Source organism: Sus scrofa, chromosome 7, assembly GCF_054392235.1.
Source record: "Sus scrofa isolate SSC_HxYL_T2T_F1_AM1 chromosome 7, Sscrofa_HxYL_maternal_Yorkshire_Landrace_v2.0, whole genome shotgun sequence".
In the NCBI taxonomy this organism is placed as follows: Eukaryota; Metazoa; Chordata; class Mammalia; order Artiodactyla; family Suidae; genus Sus; species Sus scrofa.
The window spans coordinates 90141093-90167016 of NC_139389.1; the positions used below are offsets into that span (position 1 = coordinate 90141093).

Genomic DNA, 25924 nt, shown 5'->3' on the forward strand with positions numbered 1-25924 from the left:
TTATCTCTTCACTTCCTATATGGATGCCTTTTATTTCTTTTGTTTGTCTAATTGCTGTGGCTAGGACTTCCAAAACGATGTTGAAGAGCAGTGGTGAGAGTGGGCATCCCTGTCTTGTTCCAGATTTGAGTGAGAAGGCTTTCAGTTTTTCCCCATTGAGTATTATATTTGCTGTGGGTTTGTCATAAATGGCTTTGATTATATTCAGGATTGTTCCCTCTATACCCACTTGGCGAGGGTCTTAATCATGAATGGATGTTGAACTTTGTCAAATGCTTTTTCTGCGTCTATTGAGATGATCAGATCATTTTTGACTTTTCTTTTGTTAATGTGATGTATAACGTTGATTGATTTGCATATGTTGAACCATCCTTGTAGATGAAATCCACCTGACCAAAGAGGTAAAGGACCTATATGCCGAGAACTATGAGACTTTAATCAAAGAAATCAAAGAAGATGTAAAGAAACAGAAAGATATTCCATGTTCATGGATTGGAAAAATCAATATCATAAAAATGGCCATACTACCGAAAGCAATCTACAGATTCAATGCAATCCCTATCAAATGACTGAAGACATTTTTCACAGAACTAGAACAAACAATCCAAACATTTATATGGAACCACAAAAGACCCAGAATCGCCAAAGCAATCCTGAGAAACAAAAACCAAGCAGGAGGCATAACTCTCCCAGACTTCAAGAAATACTACAAAACCACAGTCATCAAAACAGTGTGGTACTGGTATCAAAACAGACAGACAGACCAATGGAACAGAAGAGAGAACCCAGAAATAAACCCTGACACCTATGGTCAATTAGTCTTTGACAAGGGAGGCAAGAACATAAAATGGGAAAAAAAAGTCTATCCAGCCATCGTTGCTGGGAAACCTGGACAGCTGCATGCAAAGCAAAGAAACTAGAACACACCCTCACACCATGCACAAAAATAAACTCCAAATGGCTGAAAGACTTAAATATATGACAGGACACCATCAAACTCCTAGAAGAAAACATAGGCAAAACACTCTCTGACATCAACATCATGAATATTTTCTCAGGTCAGTCTCCCAAAGCAATAGAAATTAGAGCAAAAATAAACCCATGGGACCTCATCAAACTGAAAAGCTTTTGCACAGCAAAGGAAACCCAAAAGAAAACAAAAAGACAACTTACAGAATGGGAGAAAATAATTTCAAATGACGCAATGGACAAGGGCATGTTTATTTTTTAATGAAAATTTTGTCTGGATATATGCCTAGCAGTGGAATTTCTGGGTCATATATAGTTGTATATTTAGTTTTCTGAGGTATTTCCATACTGTTTTCCTTAATGTTTGTACCAACTTACATCCCACCAACAGTATGGGAGTATTCCCTTTTCTCCACATTCTTTCCAGCATTTGTTCTTTGTGGACTTGTTTGATGGCCACTCTAACTGGTGTGATTTTATGTGCATGTCTCTAGTAATTAGTGATGTTAAGCATCTTTTTGTGTGTTTTCTTTCCATCTGTAGGTCTTCAGTGAAATGTCTATTGAGGTCTTCTGCCCATTTTTTATTGTTTTTTTTTGTTGTTGTTGTTATTTTTATATTTTGGAGATTAAACCTTTGGCAGTTGAGTCATATGCAAAAGTTTTCTCCCACTGCATGGGTTGTCTTTTCATTTTTCTGTTTACAGAATCCTTTGAGTTTAATTAGGTCCCATTGGTTTATTTGTGCCTTTATTGTCTTTATTCCAGGAGGTGGATCAAACAAGATGTTGCTGTGATTTATGTCAAAGAGCATTCTACCCACGTTTTCCTCTAGGAGTTTTATGGTGGAAATCTTTAATCAATTTTGAGTTTATTTTTGTGTATGGTGTTAAACAGTGTTCTAATTTCATTCTCTTACATGCAATTATCCAGTTTTCTTGGCACCATTTAGTGAAGAGAGGATCTTTCCTCCACTGTATGTTCTTGCCTCTTTTGTCATATATGAATTTACCATAGGTGTGTGGGTTTACTTCAGGGCTTTCTATTCTGTTCCATTGATTTATATTTCTATTTTTGTCCCAGTACCATACCATCTTGATGACTGTAGCTTTGTAGTAGAGTCTGAAGTTAGGGATCCTGATTCCTCCAGTTATTTTTTTGTTCAGTATTTCTTTGGCTATTCAAGGTCTTTTGTGTTTCCATACAAATTTTAAAATATTTTGTTCTGGTTCTGTGTAGGTCATTCATAATTTGAAAGGGATTGCATTGAATCTGTAGATTGCCTTAGGTAGTATTGTATTTTGACTATATTGATTCTTCTAATCCAAGAGCATAGTGTATTTTTTCACTAATTCATGTCTTCTTTGGTTTCTTTCATCAGTGTCTTATACTTTGCAGGGTACGGGTCTTATGTCTCTTGAGGTAGATTTATTCCTAGGTGTTTTATTATTTTTGATGCAATGATAAATGGGATTGTTACCCTAATTTCTCTTTCTGATCTTTGTTAGTATTTAGAATTTAGCAATAGATTCTAAATACTTAGATTCTGGATAGTTAATATTTCACAATAGATTTCTGTGTATTATTTTTGTATCCTGTAACTTTCCAAATTAACTGATGAGATCTGATAGTTTTCTGGTAGTGTCTTTAGGATTTTCTAGGTATAGAATCATGTCATCTGCAAACAGTGATAGTTTTACTTCTTTTCCAATTTGGATTCATTTTGTTTATTTTTCTTCTTTGCCATGGCTAGGACTTCCAAGACTATGTTGATTAACATTGATGAAAGAGGACATCCTTTTCTCGTTCCTGATCTTAGTGGAAATGCTCTCAGATTTACACCAGTGAGAAGGATGGTAGTTCTGGGTTTGTCATAAATGGATTTTAAAATTGAGGTAGTTCCTCTCTCTGCTCAATCTCTGGAGAGTTTTTATCAGGAATAGCTGTTGAATTTTGTCAAAACCACCTTCTGAATCTATTGAGTTGATCATATGGTTTTTAAGTATGATAACATGGTGTAGCACATTGATAGATTTGCAGATATTAAAAAAATCCTTTCATCCTGGGATAAATCCTACTTGATGGTGGTAGGATTTATGACCTTTTTAATGTATATTTGTATGCAGTTTGCTAATAGTTTGTTGAGGATTTTTGCATCTAAGTTCATTAGTGATATTGGCCTGTTATTTTCTTTTTTGTGGTATATTTGTCTAATTTTGGTGTCAGGGTAATAATGGTGGTTTCATAGAATGAGCTTGGGAGTGTTCCTTCCTCTGGAGTGTTCTGGAAAAGTTTCAGAAGAAGAGGTGTTAACTCTTCTCTGAATGTTTGGTAGAACTCAGCTGTAAAGCCTTCAGGTCCTAGACTTTTTTTTTTTTTTTTTTTTTTTTTGGAAGTTTTTTATCCCATTGTCAATTTTAGCCCTTGTAATTGGTCTATTCATATTTTCTATTTCTTTCTGGCTCAGTCTTGGTAAGTTGTACCAATGTAAGAATCTGTCCATTTCTGCTAGGTTGTCCATTTTTATTTGCATATAGTTACTCATAGTAGTCTCTCATGATCCTTTGAATTTCTACTGTGTCAGATGTGCCTTCTCCTTTTTCATTTCTAATTTTATTGATTTGAATGTCTTCTTTTTACCTTGAAGAATCTGGCTAAGAGTTTATAAATTTTGTAGATCTTTCCAAAGAACCAATTCTTGGTTCATTGATCTTCTCAATAGATTTATTTGTCTCTCATTAATTTCTGCTCTAATCTTTATGATTTCTTTCCTTCTATAAATTTTGGGTTTTGTTCTTCCTTCTCTAGATGTTAAAGGTGTATGGTTAGGTTATTCATTTGCATTGTTTATTCTTTCCTGAGATTAGATCGTATTGCTATTAACTTCCCTCTCAGAAATGTTTTTTTCTCTTCCCCATAGGTTTTTTATTGTTGTATCTTCATTGTCAGTTGTCTCTATTTATCTTTTAATTTCCTCTTTGATTTCCTCAATGATCAAGTGATTGTTTAGTAGCATATTGTTTAGCTTCCATGTGTGTGGTTTTTGCTGTTTTTTTTTTTTCTTGTAGTTGATTTCTAGTCTCATATCATTGTGTTCAGAGAAAATGCTTGAAATAACTTCAATTATTTTAAATTTATCAAGGCTTGATCTTTAGCCCAAGATGTGATCTATCCTAGAGAATGTTCCATGTGCCCTTGAGAAGAAAGTATATTCTGCTGCTTTGGGTTAAAAATCCTGTAAGTATCAGATGAGTCTCTTTGGTCTAGTGTATCATTTAGGACCTGTTGTTCCTTGTTGCTTTTCTGTCTTGTTGATCCGTCCATTGCTGTAAGTCGGGTGTTAAAGGCCCCCACTATAAATGTGTCACTGTCATTTTCCTGTTTTACGGCTCTTAGTAGTTGCCTAATATATTGTGCAGCCCTTTTGTTGGATGCATACATATTTAAAATTTTTATTTATTCTTATTTGATCCTTTGATCATTATCAAATGTCCTTATTTGTTTCTTTTGACCTTCTTTATTTTAAAACGAATTTTATCTGACATGATATTGATACTCTGCTTTTGTATAATTTCCATTTGCATGTAGTATTTTCTTCCATCCCCTCACATTAAGTCTGTATGTGTTCTTAGATCTGTAATAGGTCTCCTGTTGATAGCATATATATATGGGTCTTGCTTTTGAATCCATTCAGCAAGTCTTTTTATTTTAGTTTGAGAGTTTAATCCATTTACATTCAATGTAGTTGTGAATAAGTATGTACTTATTGTCATTTACTTAAATTTTGGGGGTGGGATTGCTATTTTGAGTCTTTTTTTTTTCCTTCCCCTTTTTGTTGTCTTTTCTTGATATTTGCAGACCATATTTAGTGTTGTTTGGCTTGGTTTTTCTTTTTTAAGTGTGTGACCACAATAATTATTTGACTAGTGGTTCATACCTTTTGATACATCCATCTACATATTTGCAGAATTGCTTTGTCTTGTTGGTCTCCTTACTTTCAAATACATTTTCAACATTCTGCATTTATCTTCTCCTCTTCTCATGCTTGCTAGTTTATGTATCATATTCACCAGTGGGTGATTTCCTACTTTTAAATTATCTTTCCTTTACCAGTGAGCTTTTTCATTTTTAATACTCTTGTTTCCGGTTGTGGCTTTTCCTTTTATACTTAGAGAATTTCCTTTAGCAGTGATGTAGAGCTGGTTCAGAGGTGCTGAATTTACTTAGCTTTTGTTGGTCTGTGAAGTCTTTGATCTCTCCATTAAAGCTGAATGAGAGCTTTGTTGGGAAGTGTATTCTGGTTCTAGGTTCCTTCTCTTCATCACCTCAAATACATTTTGCCACTCCCTTCTGGCTTGTAGATTTTCTGCTGAGAGAGCAGCTGTTACCCTTAGGGGAATTCCCTCATATGTGATTTTTTTGTTTTTCCCTTATGGCTCTTAATATTTTTTCTTTGAACTTAATTTCTGTCAGTTTGATTAGTATGCATCTGGCTGTTTTTCTTCCAGGATTTATTTTGTGTGGAATTATCTGTGCTTCTTCCACTTAAGTAAGCATTTCCTTTCCCATATTTGGGACATTTTGAGTTATAATCTCTTCAAATATTTTCTCTGGTCCTTTCTATCTTCTCCTGCTGGAACCCCTTTGATGCCATTGTTGGTACATTTAATGTTGTTCCAGATGTCTCTTAGGCTCTTCTCAGTTTTAGGAATTCTTTTTTCTTCATTATTTTCTGTGGCTGTGATTTCCACCACTCTGTCTTCATCTCACTCTTGCGTTCTTCTGCCTCAACTAATCTGTTATTGGTTCCTTCTGTATTATCTTTCATACTGCCCTATTCATTTTGCTCTTTAAATCCACTAACTCTTTGCTAAGCAGTTCTTTTAAGTTCTCAATTCATGTCTCCATTCTTTGTCCAAGATCTTGGATCATATTTACTATAATCACTCTGAATTCTTTTTCAGGTGAATTGCCTATCTCCTCATCACTTAGTGGTTTTTGGATGTTTTTGTCTTGTTCTGTTGTCTGAAACCTGCTTCTTTGTCATCTCATAGTTTCTACCTTTCTGTTTATGGCCCCCTTAACAGTTGGTATGTAGATGTTAAATCAGGTGCCCAGTCCTAGAGGTCTCAGGGATGGTAGTGGTTCATGTGAACCCAGAGTATGTGTTGGGAGTAACAGTATTACACTTTTTCTCCTGTAGTTGGGTGTCTGCTAGGGATAAGGAAAGAGTCAGTGAGGCAGGTGGCAGTATTTCACTGTTCACAGTATTGCTTTTGTAGCTCTCAGGGGTAACAGTGTCTCTTACATGCCCTCCTGCTTGCGGGTAGCTTTGAGGGCTATTTTTTTATAGCTTACAATGTCAGCAGTTTCTCCTACTGCCTCACTTGTTGCTGGGTAGGCTCTAGGGACTGCACTCTGTAGATATAGAATCAGGTGCCTCTGTTCTGCCAGTGTACTCCCCTTGCTTGGCCTCTCTAGGGATCTGTCTCTAAGACTCAGGGGATGAAGGCTGCTCCCTAATTATTGCTCACAGGCTATCTCTGTAGCTGCAGAATGTGTCTTTCTGTAAGTCACTCCTCCTGCCTTGCTGCTGATAGGAGTGCTCTCTGTAGCCCTGCAGAATGGAATGTGCATTAATGGGTCTCCCCTGGCTCTCCTGATGTGGAAAGAGCACCACTGATGTGAGCCTTCCCAGGGCCATGGGCAGGGGTCATGTATCTTGTACTTTTTTCCAGTTGGGCAGCCCACAGATCAGTCAAGGTACTGGAAGCAGCAGTCCTCTCATGCAGGTCACTGCTTTTGCACAAAGTGGGTGCTGCTGTTAGCAGGTTTTCTGATGCTGCCATGCTAGCATGAGCCTCTGCAGATTCTCTAGATGGAGCCAAGTGCCTCTGTTTTCCATGACCTCTCAGTGGCTGTGCTCTGCATCTTCTGGCAACTCTTCTCATGCCTGTTGGGCTCTACTAGCACAGCACCACCCACCTACACCAAGTATGAACTGTGAACTTTTTATTCCCCCAGGCAGTTCCGCCTGCTCCAAGAAGTATATAGCCCTAAGGGTGGGGCTACTACCCCTAAGCAGCCATTTCAGTCAAGTGGTTCCTTAAGCTTAGGCAGGCAGTGTCCTGCAGCTTGAGAAAGTGCGCATAGGTAACAAGGCTGTAGTGGTGGATCCCAACCCTTCCTTCCAGCACACCCAAAGAATGGTGTCTGGTCTCCAAGATGGACTAGGTTGCCTCCACTTAGATGCTCTCCATTTTGGTTGCCATGTACTCTAGCCTCTCCAGGCTATTTCTGCAGGGCCAACCCCAGTTTTTCCCCCATGTAACCAGCCCCAGATCCCTCTTTGTGTCTGATCTCTAAGGCCAAATTTTACTTCCCAACACCTGCTAGAACTGCCTGCAGTTGCCCACAGCCTGTAGAACTGACTGTTTGTGGAGGACTGTCTCCTTTTTAACTGATTCAAACCATTTCTCTAGAGTTCCTCTTCCATTTTTGGCTGATCTCATCTCTGGCCAGGGAACTTCCTGGACTATAGGATCTATTCCTCTTTCCAGCTCCCTCGTGGGAGAGCAGATCGGATCTCGTTTCCTTTTGCTTGTTTTTCTCTTGTTTCTTCTTTCTTCTTTGTTATGTCCTGTCTGGTTTTGGAAAGTTTTCTTGTTCTACCATAGTCTTGAGGTCTTTTGTCAGCTTCTCACAAATTTTCTGTTCAGATATTTCCACATTATTTTCATTATATTTGTGGGAGGAGATGAGTCTTATGTCCTCCTACTCCACTGTCTTAGACCTCCTCAGTTGCAATCAGATTCTTAACCCACTGGACCACAGCAGGACCTCCTATGTTTTTTATTTGTGTTTAACATGAAGTTTATTTATAACAATCTAGATATATATGTGATTATTTTCCATTGCTGATCTTTGAAGTTCAAACATATATTAACAACCCTTCATTTCATGCCCCCTTTTTGGATGTTTCATGTTTTCAACATCATATCTTAGAACTTTTTGTTGTGCGTTCCTTAACTGCTTATTGCATATACAAATGAATTTTACTCCTTTAGACTTTTAACCTTTCTACTAGCTTTCTACATAGTTTATTTACTACCTTTATTGAATATTTGCCACTGCCAGTGGTATTTTTTCTTCTATAATTTTCATATTTCTAGTTGTACCTTTCTTTTTCACTTAAAGATATACCATTAACATTTCTTCTAAAGCTGGTTTGGTGGTGATGAACACTTTTATCTTTTCCTTATCTGTAAAACTTGGATCTCTCCATCATATCTGAATGAAAACCTTGCCAAATAGAGTATTATATGTTGTAGATTTTTTCCTTTCATTACTTTAAATACGTTGTGCCACTGTCTTCTGGCATGCCAAGTTTTTCCTAAAAAGTCAGGTGCTGGCCTTATGGGAGTTCCCTCTATGTAACATGTTGCTTTTCCCATTCTTCTTTCAGTATTCACTTTTTCATTACTAATTTTTGCTATCATAATTACAATATATCCTCTTTGGTTCAATCTTGTTTGGGACTGTGTGCTTCCTAGACCTGGATGTCTGTTTTCTTTTCCAGGATAAAGAAGTTTTCAGCTGTTGTGTCTTCTGTCCCTTTCCTCTCTATTCTTCTTCTTCTGGGACCTCTATAATGTGAATGTTAATATATTTGATGTTATTAGAAGTCTCTTAAACGGTCCTCATTTCTCCTTCTTTTTTTCGTTTTTCTGTCAACTGCAGTGATTGCCACTACACTGTCTTCCAGATCACTGATCTAGTCCTCTGTATCATCACTTCTGGTATGTGTTTTCATTTCAGTGATTATTTAGTATTCTTCAGGTCCATTTGGTATTTCTTTAGAATTCCTAACTCTTTGTTAATTCTCACTCTGTTCATCCAATCTTCGCCTGAGTCCTTTGCCCATCTCGACAATCATAACCTTAAACTGTTTATTGGGTAAATTTCTTAACTCTGTTTCGCTTAGTTTTTATGTCAAAGATGTTTTGCCTGTGTTTTCCTGTAAGAGTTATATCATTTCTGGTCTCACATTTAGGTCTTTAATTCATCTTGAGTTTATTTTTGTGTGTGGCATTAAAGTTTAATCTAATTTGATTCTTTTACATGTAGCTGAGCAGTTTTCCCAATACCTCTTATTGAAGAGACTGTCTTTTCTCCATTGAATATTCTTGCCTCCTGTGTGGTAGATTAATTGACCATGGATGCATGAGTTTATGTCGGGGATTTCTCTCCTGTTCCATTGATCTACATCCTGGTTTTATGCAGTCCCATACTGTTTTGTTAACTGTAGCTTTGTAGTATAATCTGAAGTCAGGGAGACTGGTTCCTCGAGCTCTGTGTTTCTTCCTCAGGACTGCTTTGGCTATTTTGGGTCTTTATGTTTCCATGCAAATTTAAATGTTTTGGTTCTATTTCTGTGAAAATTGACAGTGGTGATTTATAGTGATTGCATTAAATCTGTAGATTGCCTTGGGAATATAGCATTTTTGACAATAGTGATTCTTCTAATCCAAGAACATGTTGTATCTTTTCATTGGTTTGGGCCATCTTTGATTTCTTTCATCAGTGTCATACTTTTCATACTACAGGTCTTTCTGCATGCTTAGGTAGGTTTATTCTTAGATTTTTAAATCTTTTTAATGCAATGGTAAATGGAATTGTTTCCTTAGGTTCTGTTTCACCTCTGTCATTGTTAGTGTATATGAGTACAAGAGATTTCTTATATTAATTTTCTATCCTCCAACTTTACCAAATTCATTCATGTACTCTAGTACTTTTCTGGTGGCATCTTCAGGAGTTTCTATATATAGTATCATGTCATCTGCAAACAGTGATGTGATAGTTTTACTTCTTCCTTTCCAATTTGGATTCCTTTTATATCTTTTTTTTTCTCTGATTGCCATGGCTAGGACTTCCAAAAGAGTATCACATAACCATGGCAAGAGTGTACATCCTTGTCTTGTTCCTGATCTTAGTGGAAATTCTTTCACCTTTTCACCATTGAGTATGATGTTAGTTGTGGTTTGTAATATATGGCCTTTATGTTGATGCAGCTTCCCTCTTCTGGAGATTTTTTATCATACATGGGTGTTGAATATTGTCAAAAGCATGTTCGGCATCTATTGAGATGATCATGTGGTTTTTACTCTTCAATTTGTTAATGTCATGTATCCCACTGATTGATTTGCAGATATTAAAAAATCCTTGTATCCCTGAGATAAATCCCACCTGATCATAGTGTGTGATCCTTCTCAAGTATTATTGGATTCTATTTGCCAGTATTCTGTTGAGGATTTTTGCATTTCTGATCATCAGTGATATAGGCTTATGATTTTCCTTTTTGTGATATTTTTGTCTGGTTTTGGTTTCGGGGTGACTCTGGCCTCCTGGAATGCATTCAGAAGCATTCTTTCCTCTAAGAGTTTTTGGAATAATTTCAAAAAGATAGGGATTAACTCTTCTCTAAATGTTTGGTGGAATTCACCTGTGAAGCCATCTGGCCCTGGACTTTTGTTTCTTGGGAGTTTTTAAATTACTGACTTGATTTCAGCACTTTAAGACTAGTAATTGGTCTGTTCATATTTTCTATCTTTTCCTAGTTCAGTCTTAGGAGATTACATTTTTTTCTAAGAAGTTGTTCATTCCTTCTAGGTTGTCCATTTTATTGGCATGTATTTGCTCATAGTAGTCTCTTATCCTTTATGTTTCTGTGGTCAGTTATAATCTGACTGTGCCATTACCTTCTCCTGGCAGGATCCTGACTGAGAAGAGTATAGAAAATTGAAGATAAAATATTAATGATCCTGAAGTACTTTTCAAAAAAATGTATTATCTGTTCAGATACCTACATACAGATAGATAGATACTTACCACACAACACAATGCACATGCTGTGTTGCTGTCCAGAGTTTCATTCAACAGTGTGTATGATTTTCCTTAACTTTATACTTGAACTTGTTTTCAATACTTTCAAAAATTTTAATGTATGCATGTATCATAATGTCTTAAATTGATCAATTGGTATATGTTTTAGTTCTTTCATTCACTTTTAAGTTTTATTCACTGGAATGAAGTTATGTATAGCTTTGTCTTTCTACACATCCACAATTACTTAATATGTGATTGTATAAAAATGACATCTTCTGTACAGTATTCTAGTATTTGAACTATACTGAAAATTAAGCACATTGGCTTTTTTGGAGATATTAAGTTTATTATAGTTAATTTTTGAGATATTATTTAGCTGTTTTCAGAGATTCCTAAATGGTAATTACCAATGGGGCCTTACTGTACAGCACAGGGAGCTGTGTGTAATTAGGTCACTTTGCTGTACAGCAGAAATTGAAGAAACACTGTAAATAAACTCTACTGGATAAAAGATGGTAATCATTTATTTTTATAAAATTTCCAACAAACTAGCACAGAGATATTTTAAAAATATTCTACTTTTGTTTCCCTCTTTCTCTCTAGTGTCTTATTATGAATTTTTAGGTCCTCTGGTTGCTCTGGTCAAACCAGTTAGTTCCCTAGGGGCAAAGTCCCCTGATCCATGAGCTCCAAACTAAAATGTTTTGCATTATCAATGATCACTGTTTTCTTGAGCTGTAATTAGCTTCATTTCTTCTTATGGCAGGATTTTACACAGCATTTTCTTTTGGAGAACATAGGAAAATCTCAGGCTCCCTGATGATGACGTTCTCTTTATACAGGTAAGATGGGAAGATCAAAATAAATTTAACAATGCAGAGTGGCTTTACTTTCAGACATAATATTTGTTGTTGTAATTGCTGTGAATACGAGTAATATCCTCAAGTGTATGAGTGTTATCCTAACACAACATAGACAGACTCCAGGATAAAGAATTGAATAGTACAGAAGAATAATTGCAAAAGGTTAACTGACTTTGACTTTTATTTAGCATCACATTGTTCATAGGATAATAGGAAAGATATAAGCAAAAGTCAAATGGCATTATAATATTTTGGGTCATCATAGGTGGCAATTAATCAGTCTCTTCCTAATGTTGATTAAATGAATGTTTCTTACCCTCTGCCACTTGATAAACATGCAAGAAAAATGACTGAAATATGAAAATATTTTAAAAAGATAATCATGTTTTTTCACCATTAGCTTTGCCAAAGAGATATGTATTAAATGATTATCTTCTTTAAGAAAGGGAAGCACATTTATTAGGAACTCAAGATTACAAGATGGAAAAGGATTTCACTGGAAGTAAGAGAAATAGAGACCAAAAAATCCAAAGCCAAATAATTTCCAACATCATGTCACTTTAAAATATGATGTCGAAATTTTTTTAATACATGAAACTATTGAATTTGTTTTCCTGGTCTCTTACATGGTTGGAAATGGAGTGTTGTTATGTATTAATTTTATCTCTAAGCTGTAAGTAGAATGAAGAAAGATTTAGAGAAAGTTGACAAATGAGAGTTGGTGGGGGAGGGGGAGAGAATGGAATGAGCGAGAAAGAGAACCTGTGTCCCTAAGTGGAACTTAAAAAGGTATTGAGTTTGCTGAATCTTGCAAACAGAAAGCAAAGGAGTGACATGTGTTTCATTTATGCACATAAAAGGTTATTTTGAAAGGACACAGAATTATTTTTATTTTCCATAGATATAAAAAGTTAAAGTAGAGGTGGTCTTTAATCAGCATAAGCAGTGTTTTACTTGGATGGAAAGAAGGTTTTGTGACAATTGAGAAGATAAGATGCAGAAAGTTTGAGCTGAGGGGGTTGTTAAACTCACAATATTTTTAAATAGAGGAAGAAACGTACATAAATGATGATTTAGGTTAACACCTTGTTCAAATATAACAGCTGTATGTAGATCCTTTTCAGTTTGATGACTATTATTTGGAACTTGAGTTACCAATATTCCCTCCATCTGTAAAGGACTAAATGTCTCCATGGAGTATTAATCAATTCTCCATAGACCAAGAAAGGAACTAATCACAACAGAAGGCCAAGAGGAAGGCCTTGTCTTGTGCATCATGGATGTCAAATTAGTTTTTAAAATGTGGGTATAATTAATATATTTGAGAAAAGGTATTTCAAAGTATAACCACTAGATAAAATGAGTTTAAGATGCTCTAGTTCAGGAGTTTTAGCCTATGAATACTTGATGACTTTTCAGTGAATAAACATCATATCCCTGTGTCTCTAGAAACTTCTCTATAATTTTGATCTGAACTGAGATATGGATCCTAACTCTGTCTCAAGTGACTTTAAAACTGTGATGACCCAAGGACACAGGTTCGATCCCTGGCCTGCCAGAGGAGGTTAAAGGATCCAACTTTGCCACTGCAGCATAGGTCACAACTGTGGCTTGGGTCTGATCTCTGGTTCAGGAACTCCACATGCCACAGGGTGGCCAATAAGGAAACAAACAAACAAACAAACAAAACTGGGATGACACAAACTTTTCAAGTTTCTACATTCCCTGACATTTGGATAGGTACAAGGTCCATATTTATATCTCATTCTTCTTTAAATTCACTTTTCCTAAAACTCTCAGTTCTTGCCTAGTTGATGGAGATTGGAGAGCCAAAAGGCAAGTAAATTCACAGTTATTTGCACATAGAGGATAAGGGCTTATTCAGAAACTCTCTGAAGAGTTTTAGCACATGAAAGGCACTGGGAGATATAATACCACAATGTTTTAATACAAAATTCTACAATTAAAGAATTTCTGGACTTGGTCCAGAAGGTACTGCCAATCACATCTCATAAATTACCTTTTACTTAAAGTAAGACCTATCCTTCATTTCTTTGTCATCCTCTACATACGTCTTAATTTCGTCATCCTTTTTCGGTTAACCATTTATTTCTTTTTCTCTAAGTCATCTGCACTGTTATATTTCCTTATTTTCTATTATTCTTGGTTGCTTAGAGGTAGGAGCAGTTTCCCTACCAATAATCCTTAAGTATGTAATTATATATTCCTAATTATATGGGTTTTTTCATCCAAATGCATCCTCTTTTACCTTTCAGCAATAATTTCTGAAGTATATACGTAACTCCATTAATACCTCTTAAGATTCTAAGTTTTAGGATACTTGGATACCTACACAAGTACAGTCCTTAACTTTATGGGAGATGGAGAACAAACTTTATGGGAGTTTAAGGAGAACAAACAAAAACATCAATGACCTACATTTGTAGTGAGTATTACAAAGAAATGTGGTTTTTAGAAATCAAATATATTTAATCTACACAGGGTGGTTTTTATTTTGATCACTAAAAGAATATGAATATTATAATCTATTATTATACAGAGAGATAATCACAATATGCTGTTGAAAAATCTTCTATATATGGAATTTTGATATTATCTACTGGCCAATAACATTTTCATTTCTTATTTATTCATTTATGACATGTACTGTGCACTATTATAGACTTGTGAAAGAAGAGAAGCAACACTCATTTACTGAATATTCACACATAATACACACTGAATAAAAGATTATAAAACCTCAATTATTTTATAATTATTTTATACCTCAAATTTCTCTGAGAAGTTAGTATTATAAATTGCAATTTCATAGATGAACTGGGGTTCAAGAATTTAAGTAACTTGCTCCAAATCATCTTGTCAGTGGCTCAATTAGAGTTTAAATCTTGTTTTACAGAATCCAAAGGCCATATTCTTTCCACTGTGCCATGTTCCTTCTCTAACTAAAACTAAAATTAGAAGATAATGTGATGTGTTCTTACCTAAAGGCCTGAACAAGATGCTACTCAGTATGCATGACGCCCTTCATAGTTTTCAGCGTCGCAGACCATGTGCTAAGTACTTTAGGGCAGTGCTCCTCAAATTATCTTTGGTAAAGGACCAGGGTTGTTTTTCTCAAATCCTTCATGGACTGATGCTTTAGAAAACATGAAATCATGCGCTTGGATTTTTCTGTGATGTGAAGTTTCTGGAGAAATTTCTAAATACTTCTTCTCAGATTCAAAACCTAACATGATGCAAACTGGTAACAGACAGTTAATGACCTGCACCTCTGTATGGACCATTTTTCTTGGCTTCAGGGAGTCCTAATATGAATAAGTGACAATCCCTGCCTTCAAAAACTTATAGCATCCCAGGTGAGTTAGAACATTATTCAGTTTACTAAAATACAAGAAATCCTAAAAAAAATATATGTTGGTAGTATAGAGCAAGACCTCAAATTATTAATAAACCCTGAAGAAAAGTGTTTTTAAGAGATAGGGAGTCAGTAGGAAGGATCCGTTTGCCAGAATAAGGCTTGTAGTCTTGAAAGTTGTTGGAATTGTTGAGAAGCAATGAAAAGTTTGTGTAATTGGAGATAGGATATATTACTTTAAGGTTGATTTCTGTTACCCCTGTTGACCAGTCTTGTATCTTTTGAAAAATATCATCATAGCATCTACCGTGGGAATAAGCAGAGGGTGACTCAGTGCAGAGAAAACATGGTGGTTAAGCTGGTAATATAAATTCTAGTGGTCATAAGGCAAGACTTCATAGATGTGGTCAACATTTAAATAATGTTGAAGATGAATATGTTCCCAGAGGTAGGGACTGGGAAGGAGGAGAAAGGCCCTCCTCTGGATGAAGATTATAGGCTTGCAAGATTTTTCAATAGTGATTATTATTTTGATGTGACTAAGGTCAAATCATGCTAGATTTGAATAAAAATTCAGAAAGTTTGGGGCTGAATTTACATTACTCTGGTTGACTGTTTTGTGTCTCCTGAGTTACAGGGCACCAACCCTGGGAGGAAGCAGAGAGTAATAAAGACAGAGACAAGTTAATGATAAGAACATATCCACATAAGAGCTACTCATTTTTGGGTGTGAACAGCTTTTAGAGGCCATAAACACATAAGCTCACTTTTAATTCTAATAGCCTAGTGGAAATAGGCTTTCGTAATTTTGATCTATATCCTTTAAATTCATTTAAATAATTATAATTTATATTTTTCCTATTGTCTTCCATCAGGTAGCAATATTAACAAAGCCCATGGATGGAATAAATCATACTGTGGTGTCAGATTTTGTGTTCCTGGGACTCACCAACTCCTTGGAAATACAGCTTCTCCTCTGTGTGTTCACCTCCACATTGTACATGCCAAGCATGATGGGAAACTCCCTCATTATGCTCACTGTGACTTCCGACCCTCACTTTCACTCGCCCATGTACTTTCTGTTAGCCAACCTCTTCTTCCTTGACCTAGGAGCTGCTTCTGTCACTTCTCCCAAGATGGTTTATGACCTTTTCAGGAAACGTAAAGTCATCTCCTTCAGTGGTTGCATCGTTCAAATCTTCTTCATCCACGTCATTGGTGGTGTGGAGGGAGTGGTGCTCCTCGCCATGGCCTTTGACAGATATGTTGCCATATGTAAACCTCTCCATTATCTGACCATCATGAGCCCAAGAATGTGTATCTCCTTTTTAGTGGCTGCCTGGATGACTGGCCTTATCCACTCCACGGTTCAACTGGCTTTTGTGGTAAACTTGCCTTTCTGTGGGCCTAATGTGTTGGACAGCTTTTACTGTGACCTTCCCCGGCTCCTCAAACTTGCCTGCACAGACACTTACCAACTAGAATCCATGGTCATGGCCAACAGTGGATTCATCTCTGTTGGCTTCTTCTTCGTTGTGATCATTTCCTATATTGTCATCATTCTCACTGTACAGAAACACTCTTCAGCAGGTTCCTCCAAGGCTCTGTCCACACTGTCAGCTCACATCACTGTGGTAGTCTTGGCCTTTGGTCCTTTTATATTTGTCTATACATGGTCATCCCCCTCCATACCTCTGGATAAGTTTCTGGCCATCTTTGATGCAGTTCTCACTCCTTTCTTGAATCCTGTCATTTATACATTCAGGAATCAAGAAATGAAGGTGGCAATGAAGAGAATATGCAAGCAGCTAGTGAATTACAGAAAGATGTCTTAAGTGATGCCTATATTGTGAAGAACCCTTATTGATTATTGATGTTCATTACTGATTTTCAAACTTGGAAAGAAGATCTTGTTTGTCCCACCTTGACTTCATTTTTCACACTGATATCAAGTCTGTTTTTCCTTTCACTTAGGATGGAGAGATACCCACTTCTGAAAAAAGAGCAGTTACATATGAAGTATTTATAATCAAAGATTATAGTATTCTTGAGCCTCATTCCTAAGGAATAATATTTTATGAAGTGATTGTTAGAAATGCATAGTAGGGCATACTTCTTTAGGGCTTCAGAACAGGGAGAACCTGTCTCTCTCTTTATCGGGAGCCTGTCTCACATACAGGAACTCCTATCAGTTCCTGACGGGAGGTTTCCTAAGTGAATATTGAACTTAGTCTTCCTGTTGTTATGCTGCATTCTGCCCATATTTTACCCCTCCTTTGGGTCTCTGCCAGGGCTGCAAAAGGAGGGCAGGATCTTTGAGAGTACATACACAGAATATCTGAAAACATGTATGTGTGAGGTCGCACATCCCCAGTTCGAACCATGGAAGCTCGAAATACAAAGAACTTGAAACACCAGGATTTTTCTCTGTGATTCACATGATGCTACTCAAACCCATTACATTTCCATTCCTCTTTTCTTCCTATGTCTTCATCTTCATTTTTCCTAAGCAAATGGTCCCTGGGCTAGGAAGAACTTCCCCTCTCCTTTTTCAGGCTGTCTTCCTTCTCTTTCTTCCTGTTCCATTATTCCACTTTCTTTTCCCTCTTCCTTGAATTTGATGCTCTGTCCACTTCTAACTTCCCACACTGTTGCCCCTTTTTAATTGTTCTTTTATAGTTTATAATATTATAAAGTGCCTACTCAGGTTTTTCACATCTTGAAGAAAGTATCATTCTTCAGGAGTTCAACTTTCTAGTGTGACTGAAGAGAAAATATTAAAAAACCAGGACAAGATAAGTTAGAGAAGTGGCTTTCATACCTATGACAGTGATCCACAGTTAAAAATATGATTGACATTGTAGTGCATACAATGCCCCATCCCCATCAAAGACTGGATCAAAGTTTAACATAGCAATATTTATTCCTATGAACTTTTTTCCTTCTTTCTACTAAGAACTGTTTCCAACCCACTTTGTGAGTTGCTTACAGAATCTCTGATTACTCAGAAAATTACCCAAAATATAGTTAAATATGCACTGCTTCTCATTAAAAGCGAAATAAATATATCAAGATCAACTTATGTCATTCTAACAGATAAAATACCAAAACCTAGTCTTGCTTGAATGTAAGTTTATATCTTAAAACATTGCTAAATTTGTTTAAATAAGCCCATCAAACCTTGACTGTCCAAATGTTGTCCAAATTTTAATATTGCTTCAATTCAGACTGATTATTTGAAATTTATATGTGTGTGTATACACACATTTACATCCAAAGCAAATAGAATTTACTTCCTAAAAACCATCTAAAGCTTTCTATGTCCATTCAGTTTTGTCTTTTATGATACTCTTTTAATTTATGGAATAACATTTTTCTTAAGATAAATGTACTCTTTTTCCCCTTAGTATATTTGATCATGTTCCTTTTAGTATAGTCTCAGTCACCCACATTCATTATGACTGAACCAACAGAAGTAGCTTCTCTCCCACTCAGGTTCTTAAAGGGGAGTGATTGAGAATTTTCTATCATATGCAGTCATTTTAGTAAATCAGCAAAACTCATGAGCATACATCCCCAACAGACATACTTTCTGTTCATACCGTCTTACACACAGTAAATAGTATTCTTAAAGCAGAAAAAAATGAGTAAGTTGGACAAAAGACATGGAAACTCTATAAAGATATAAATACATACAGACACACATACACACACACACACACACATACACACACACATTCACACACACCATAACCAATGTTTGAATATTCAATCGTATTTAAAAATCAGTCAAAGGTGGAGTTCCCATCGTGGCACAGTGGAAACAAATCCAACTAGGAACCAGGAGGTTTTGGGTTCGATCCCTGGCCTCAGTCAGTGGGTTAAGGATCTGTCATTGCTGTAGCTGTGGGGTAGTTGTGCAGCAACAGCTCCAATTAGACCCCTAGCCTGGGAACCTCCATATGCTGTGGGTGCACCCCTAAAAAGAAAATGACAAAAAAAAATTAGTCAAAAATATCCACTAAATACTATCCTTAATACTAAACTAAGGTCTTACAATGGCTTAAAATATTAAATATTATGTTTAAGTGGACACATTACAGACCTGTCAGAAGTGTAACTCAAATGACTGGACACATAATTTTAAATTTTATCTAACTCAAAGTGCTTATTTTATATTTTATACTGATAAGGTCAAGAAGAAATCTAGCACTGTTTCATTAAAAATATCAATTCAGTCTGAATTATCCAAGAATTTATTTTCACTATGTGAATTTGGGTTCTCAAATAAAAACACTTCTGAGCTAGTAATTTTTATAAGAATGGTTCCTGTAAAAGCTTAGCAAATCTAGAATAGTCGTCCTACCTTAACTTGATTATCACTCTACTGAATCCATTCTGTCTTTAAATTAGGAGGGAGGAGCATTTACTTTTGAAGAAAGAGAGTTGTATATAAAATATTTATAACCAAAGATTATAATAATCTTGAGCCACAATTCCTAGGAAATAATATTTATATGAAGTAAATTTCAGAAACATCTAAGAGAGATGATTTCTTTAAGGCCTTCAGAACTGGGAGATGTTTCTCCTAATCTCCCCTTAATTCAAGATGAATTCATCTTAGCTTTACTACATCTGCAAACACCTATTTTCAAGTATGGTCACATTCAGAGATATTGGGGCTTAGACTTTCAACATGTCTACTTGGTAGACACAAGTCAACCCACAGTAGAAGTGTAGGTAGTAAAGGTATCTCTAAATATGAATGATTATAGGATAGCTACCTATTAATGAATGAAAATGTATTTAAAATAAATAGTATTGGGGAGAGGGAGATGGATGGAGAATTTGGGGTTAGGGGATACAAACTGCTACATTTGGAATGGATGGGCAATGGGGCCTTAGTGTATAGCACAGGGATCTGTGTGTGATTGGTTCAAATTGAAGAAACATTGTAAATCAACTATACTTTAATTTAAAAAATAAATAAATAAAATAAACAATATATAAGGAACTTTAGCCATTTCATAGGCAATTACTATACTTTATAAGTAATGGAACATGAGGAGTTCCTTTTGCGGCTCGGTAGAAAGGAGCCTGACTAGTATCCATGAGGATACAAGTTCAATCCCTGGCCTCACTCAGGGGGTTGAGGATCTGACTTTGCATGAGCTGTGGTATAGGCCAGCAGCTGTAGATATGATTCATCCCCTAGCCTGGGAACCTCCATATACCATGGATGGGGCCCTAAAAACCAAAAAAAAAAAAAAAAAAAAAAAAAAAAAAATAATGGAGTGTGTAAAATCAGCATAAGTTGCAAGAATTTATCCTTGTTAGCTAAAGAATCTCTGTTAACTAGAACTATTACAGATGGTAAAGAGTAATATTTACTGCTTTTAGCCATGAGCAGAACAAATGTACCAGGATGAATTTGTCATGTCTTTCTAAGAGAAAAAAACCAAATATATGAATGACTGGGTCACTTTGCTAAACAGTGGAAATTGACAGAACATTGTAAATCAACTATAATTTTTAAAAAGTAAAAAAAAAAAATTATGGAAAAGGTAGTTTTTTTTTTCTTTTCTTTTCTTTTATGGTCACATCTGTAGCATATGGAATTTCCCAGGCCAGGGGTCAAATCAGAGCCACATCTGGGGCCTATGCCACAGCCATGGGAACACCAGATCCAAGCCACATCTGCAACTTACACTATAGCTTTGGGCAATGCTGGATTTTTCAGTTACTGATCAGATCCAGGGATGGAACCTGCATTGTCAGAGAGATAATGTTGGGCCCTTAATCCACAGAACAACAGTGGGAACTCCTATAAAGTTATTTGTTAATCATTTGGAATTATAATTCTGACTGTTCTGACTAGAATATAACTTCTAAATTTTTAGTTGTTTTAAAATTTTGGTTTAGTGTGAACAAAATCCTTAGGGGACATTTACTGGATAAGTTTTAAGTAAGAATGAGTCATGAAACACTGGTCATGGAACGTGTGTGTCGCTTCACTTGTAACTGTACAGAGTGTCTATAAACTTTGGATCATGTTAGAAAGTGCTTCTTAATTGCTACTTAGGAATAATGTTTACTACCTTGAAGTGAGTGTAAATAGGGTGTTTGTGGCAGTAGAGGGTTATATTTTGAGTGTTCCTGAGCTTTGTTAGTCAATAACCAATTATATATGACAGACAAGTCTCAATTGCCCACCTTTAAGTTGACAAAGACTCTGTCCTTGAACAAATACTAGTCACGCTCCTTTGAGCCCTCTTCTCCACTAGGCCTCAACTGAGTTGCCTTCTCACTGGGCTTGCAGAGGCCTGACACAGCAAGAATCCCGCTAAATTAGTTTAGAGGAAATTCCCCAGCCTTGGTATCTAATAAAAATTTCAACCCCCTATCCTTTGCTTTCCTTTGGGAGTGTTACAGTATGTGGCCTTATGTTTGGGTCATTAATCAATTTCTAGTTTATTTTTATGTATGGTATTAAAGAATGTTCTAATTTCTTTCTTTTACATGTAGTGCTCCTGTTTTCCCAGAAACGCTTATTGAAGAGACTGTCTTTCCTCTGTTTGTATTCTTGCCTCCTTTGTCATAGATTAATTGACCATAGGTGCATGGGTTTATTTCTGGGCTTTCTATCCTGTTCTGCTTTCTCTCCTGTTCAGATCTATATTTATGCTTTACTGCAAGCACCCTACTCTTTTGATGACCGTAGCTTTGTAGTGTAGTCTGAGGTCAGGGAACCTGATTCCTCCAGCCATTTTTCTCTCTCAAGATCACTTTGGCTATTCAGGTTTTGTGTTTGCATACATATTTTAAAATATTTTGTTCTAGTTCTGTGAAGAATGTCAATGGTAATTTGATAGTGATTATGTTGAATCTGTAGATTGCCTTGGGTAGTATAGTCATTTTTGACAGTATTGATTCTTCCAATTTGAGAACATGGTATATCTTTCCATCTGTTTGTGTCATCTTTGATTTCTTTGATTAGCATATTACAGTTTTCAAAATACAGGTCTTTTTTCTCGTTGGGTAGCTTTATCCCTAGGTATTTTGTTCTTTGATGTGATGTAAATATGAGGATTCCTCAGATTCTCTTTCTGATCTTTCATTGGTAGTGTATAGAAATTCAAGAGACATCTGTGTATTAGTTTTGTATTCTACAACATTGCTGAATTCATTGTTATGCTCTATTAGTTTGCCAATAGCCTGTTTAGGATTTTTTATATGTAGTATATGTAGTTGATGTTTGTTATTTTGTTATCTACAAACATCAACAGTTTTGCTTCTTCTTTTAAAATCTGGATTTTTTAATATCCTTTTCTTCTCTGCTTACCATGGCTAGGACTTCCAAACTATGTTGAATAAAAGTAGTGAGCATGAACATCCTTGTCTTGTTCTTGATCTTGTTCCTGCAATGCTTTCAGGTGTTCACTGTTGAGAATGATGTTAGCTGTGGGTTTATCCTACATGGCCTTTACTATGCTGAGGAAAGTTTCCTGTATTCCCACTTACTGTAGGGTTTTTATCAGAAATGAGTGGTGGTCAGACAATGAGAGACAAACATCATAGGCTGTCACTTGTCTATGGAATCTTTAAAAAGGATACAATGAACTTATCTGCAGAACAGAAATAGACTCCCAGAATTTGAAAAACTTATGGTTACCAAAGGGGCAGGTTGAGGCAGAGGGATGACCTGGGGGTTTCAGACGGAAGTGTTCTAAAATTAGGTGGTGATAATGGTTGTACAACTATATAATTAAGTTCATTGAATTTAAAAACATAAAAATAAAGTTATGATGTCCCACAATGAAAGAAAGAAAGAAAGAAAGAGAGAAAGAGAGAAAGAAAGAAAAAGAAAGAGAGAAAGAAAGAAAAAGAAAGAAATGGGTGTTGGATTTTATCAAAAGCTTTTTCTACATCTATTGAGATATTCATATGCTTTTTATGCTTCAATCAGTCACACTGATTTGCACATATTGAAAAATCCTTGCATTTCTGAGATAAATCCCACTTGATCATGATTATGACCCTTTTAATCTATCATTGGATTCAGTTTGCTAGTATTTTGTGGAGGGTTTTTGCATCTATATTCATCTGTGATATTGGCTTGTAATTTTTCTTTTTTTGTGGTATCTTTGGTTTTCTTATCAGGGTGATGATGACCTCATAGAATGAGTTCAGAAGCATTCATTCCTCTGCAATTTTTTGGAATAGTTTCATAAGGCTAGGTGTAAACTTGATAGAATTCTCCTATGAAGTTTCTGGTTCTGAACTTTTGTTTGCTGGGAATATTTAAATTACTGATTCAGTTACACTACTGGTAATTGGTCTCTTTACATATACGTTTCTTCCTGATTCACCCTTGGGAGATTGTACATTACTAGGAATTCATCTGTTTTTTCTAGTTTGTCCATTTTATTGGTGTATATTTGTTCATAGTAATCTCTTATGATTCTTTGTATTTCTTTGGTGTCAGTTGTAACTTCTCCATGTTCAGTTCTGATCTTAATGATTGGGGACCTCTTTCATTTTTTCCTGATGAGTATGGCTAAAGGTTTTTCAATTTTGTTTATCTTTTCAAAGAACCAATTTTCAATTGGATTGATCTTTTCAATTTTTTTTTTCAGTTTCCATTTCATTTATTTCTGCTCTGATCTTTATGAGAATTTTGTCTATTTACATTTAAAGTAATTATTACTGGGAATATAGTGATTGCCATTTTGTGAATTACTTGGAGGTTTTGTTTGTAGTTTTTTTTTTTGCCTGCTTTCTCCTTCTTTTGCTTGCTTCCCATGTCATTTGATGACTATCTTTAATGTTGTGTTTGGATATTTTTTTCTTTATGTGTGTATATCTAGTATACACTTTTTTTTTTTTTTTACTTTTATGACTGCCACCACAGCATATGGAAGTTCCTGGACCAGGGACTGACCTATGCTGCAACTGCAGCCACACCAGGCCAGGGATTGAACCTGCACCTCTGCAGCGATCCAATCCACTGTGATTGGATTCTTTGTTTTCTTTTTTCATATGATTGTTTTTTATTCTTTTTTAAAATTTTAGTTATGATTGGCTTACAGTGTTCTGTCATTTTCAGCTCTACAGCAAAGTGACTCATTCATATATTTTTTTCTCACATTATTCTCCATCATGTTCCATCATAAGTGATTAGGTATATACTTCTCTACGCTATACAGCAGGATCTCATCTCTCTTGCCCCTCCTCTTGAAATGCAACAGTTTTCATCTACTAACCCAAGACTCCCAATCCATCCCACTCCTGCCTCCTTCTCCCCACCCCCTGGCAAATATGAGTCTGTTATACATGTCTATGATCTTTTCTGTTTTTTAGATAGATCATTTATGCCATATTTTAGATTTAACATATAAGTGATATTATATTGTGCCTTTCACTTTCTGACTTACTTCACTCAGTATGAAAGTCTCTAGTTCCATCCATGTTGCTGCAAATGGCATTATTTTGTCCTTTACTATGGCTGCATAATATTCAATGTTATATATGTACCATATCTTCCTAATCCATTCATTGTCACTTGGCATTTAGGTTGTTTTCATGTCTGGGCTATTGTGAATAGTGCTGTGATGAACATATGGGTGCACATACCTTTTTCAATAAAAGTTTCTTCCAGATATATGAGCAGGAGTGGCATAACTGGGTCATATGGTAGTTCTATATTTATTTTCTGAGATATTCCATACTGTTTTCCATAGCAGTTGTGCCAATTTACATTCCAACCAATAGTGCAGGAGGGTTCTCTTTTCTCCACATCCTCTCCAGAATTTGTTCTTTGTTGACTTACTAACTATGGCCACTCTAACTGGTGAGAGGTGATACCTCATTGTAGTTTTGAATTGCATTTCTTTAATAATCAATGATGCTGAGCATTTATTCATGTGCCTGCTGGTAATCTGTATGTCTTTGGTGAAATGTCTATTTAGGTCTTCTGCCCATTTTTCAGTTGGATTCAATTGGGTTGTTCCTTTTTTGTTGTTGTTGAGTTGTATGAGTTGTTTGTATATTTTGGAGATTAAACTTTTGTCAGCTGAGTCATTTGCAAAAATTTTCTCCCACTGTATGGGTTGTCTTTTCGTGCTTTTTTTTTTAATGGCTTTCTTTGCTGTGCAGAAGCTTTTGTGTTTAATTAGGTCCCATTGCTTTATTTGTGTGTTTATTGTCTTTATTCTAGGAGGTGGATCAAATAAGATGTTGCTGTGATTTACATCAAAGAGCATTCTGCCTATGGTTTCCTCTGGGAGTTTTATACTGTCTTGCCTGACATTTAGGTCTTTAATACATTTTGAGTTTATTTTTGGGTATGATGTTAGGCAGTGTTCTAATTTCATTCTCTCACATGCAGTTGCCCAGTTTTCCCAGCACCATTTATTGAAAAGACTGTCTTTCCTACACTGTATGTTCTTGCTTCCTTTGTCATAGATCAATTGACCATAGGTGTTTGGGTTTATTTCTGGGCTTGCTATCCTGTTCCATTGATCTATATTTCTGTTTTTGTGCCAGTACCATACCATGTTGATGATTCTAACTTTGTAGGAAAGTCTGAAGCCAGGGAGCCTGATTCCTCCAGTTCCATTTTTTTCTGTTCAGTATTGCTGTGGCTGTTCAAGGTTTTTTATGTTTCCATACATATTTTAAAGTATTTAGTTCTGGTTCTGTAAGAATATCATTGGCAATTTTAAAAGGATTACTTTGAATCTGTAAATTGCCTTAGGTAGTATTGTATTTTGACTATATTGATACTTCCAATCCAAGAGCATGGTGTATTTGTTCACCTGTTTGAGTCTTCT

At 35.9% G+C, this 25924-nt stretch overlaps 1 protein-coding gene across 4 annotated transcripts in view; it reads left to right on the plus strand.

Annotated features, from left to right (window-relative positions):
• The window catches only part of LOC146401759 (olfactory receptor 4F3/4F16/4F29-like), a 128043-nt gene extending 109648 nt beyond the window's left edge, over window positions 1-18395 (plus strand). Inside the window, exons 4-6 of one of the 4 annotated variants that reach the window (XM_084967008.1) lie at window positions 11620-11695; window positions 14634-15093; window positions 15968-18395. In XM_084967008.1, the coding sequence (XP_084823134.1) occupies window positions 15989-16927 (939 nt within the window). In that variant the 5' untranslated portion in view covers window positions 11620-11695; window positions 14634-15093; window positions 15968-15988 and the 3' untranslated portion in view covers window positions 16928-18395. Of the gene's footprint in view, window positions 1-11619; window positions 15094-15967 lie in introns of those variants that run through there. The other 3 variants (XM_084967010.1, XM_084967009.1, XM_084967011.1) reach the window with 3 other exon arrangements.
• Window positions 18396-25924: the final 7529 nt, after the last annotated feature.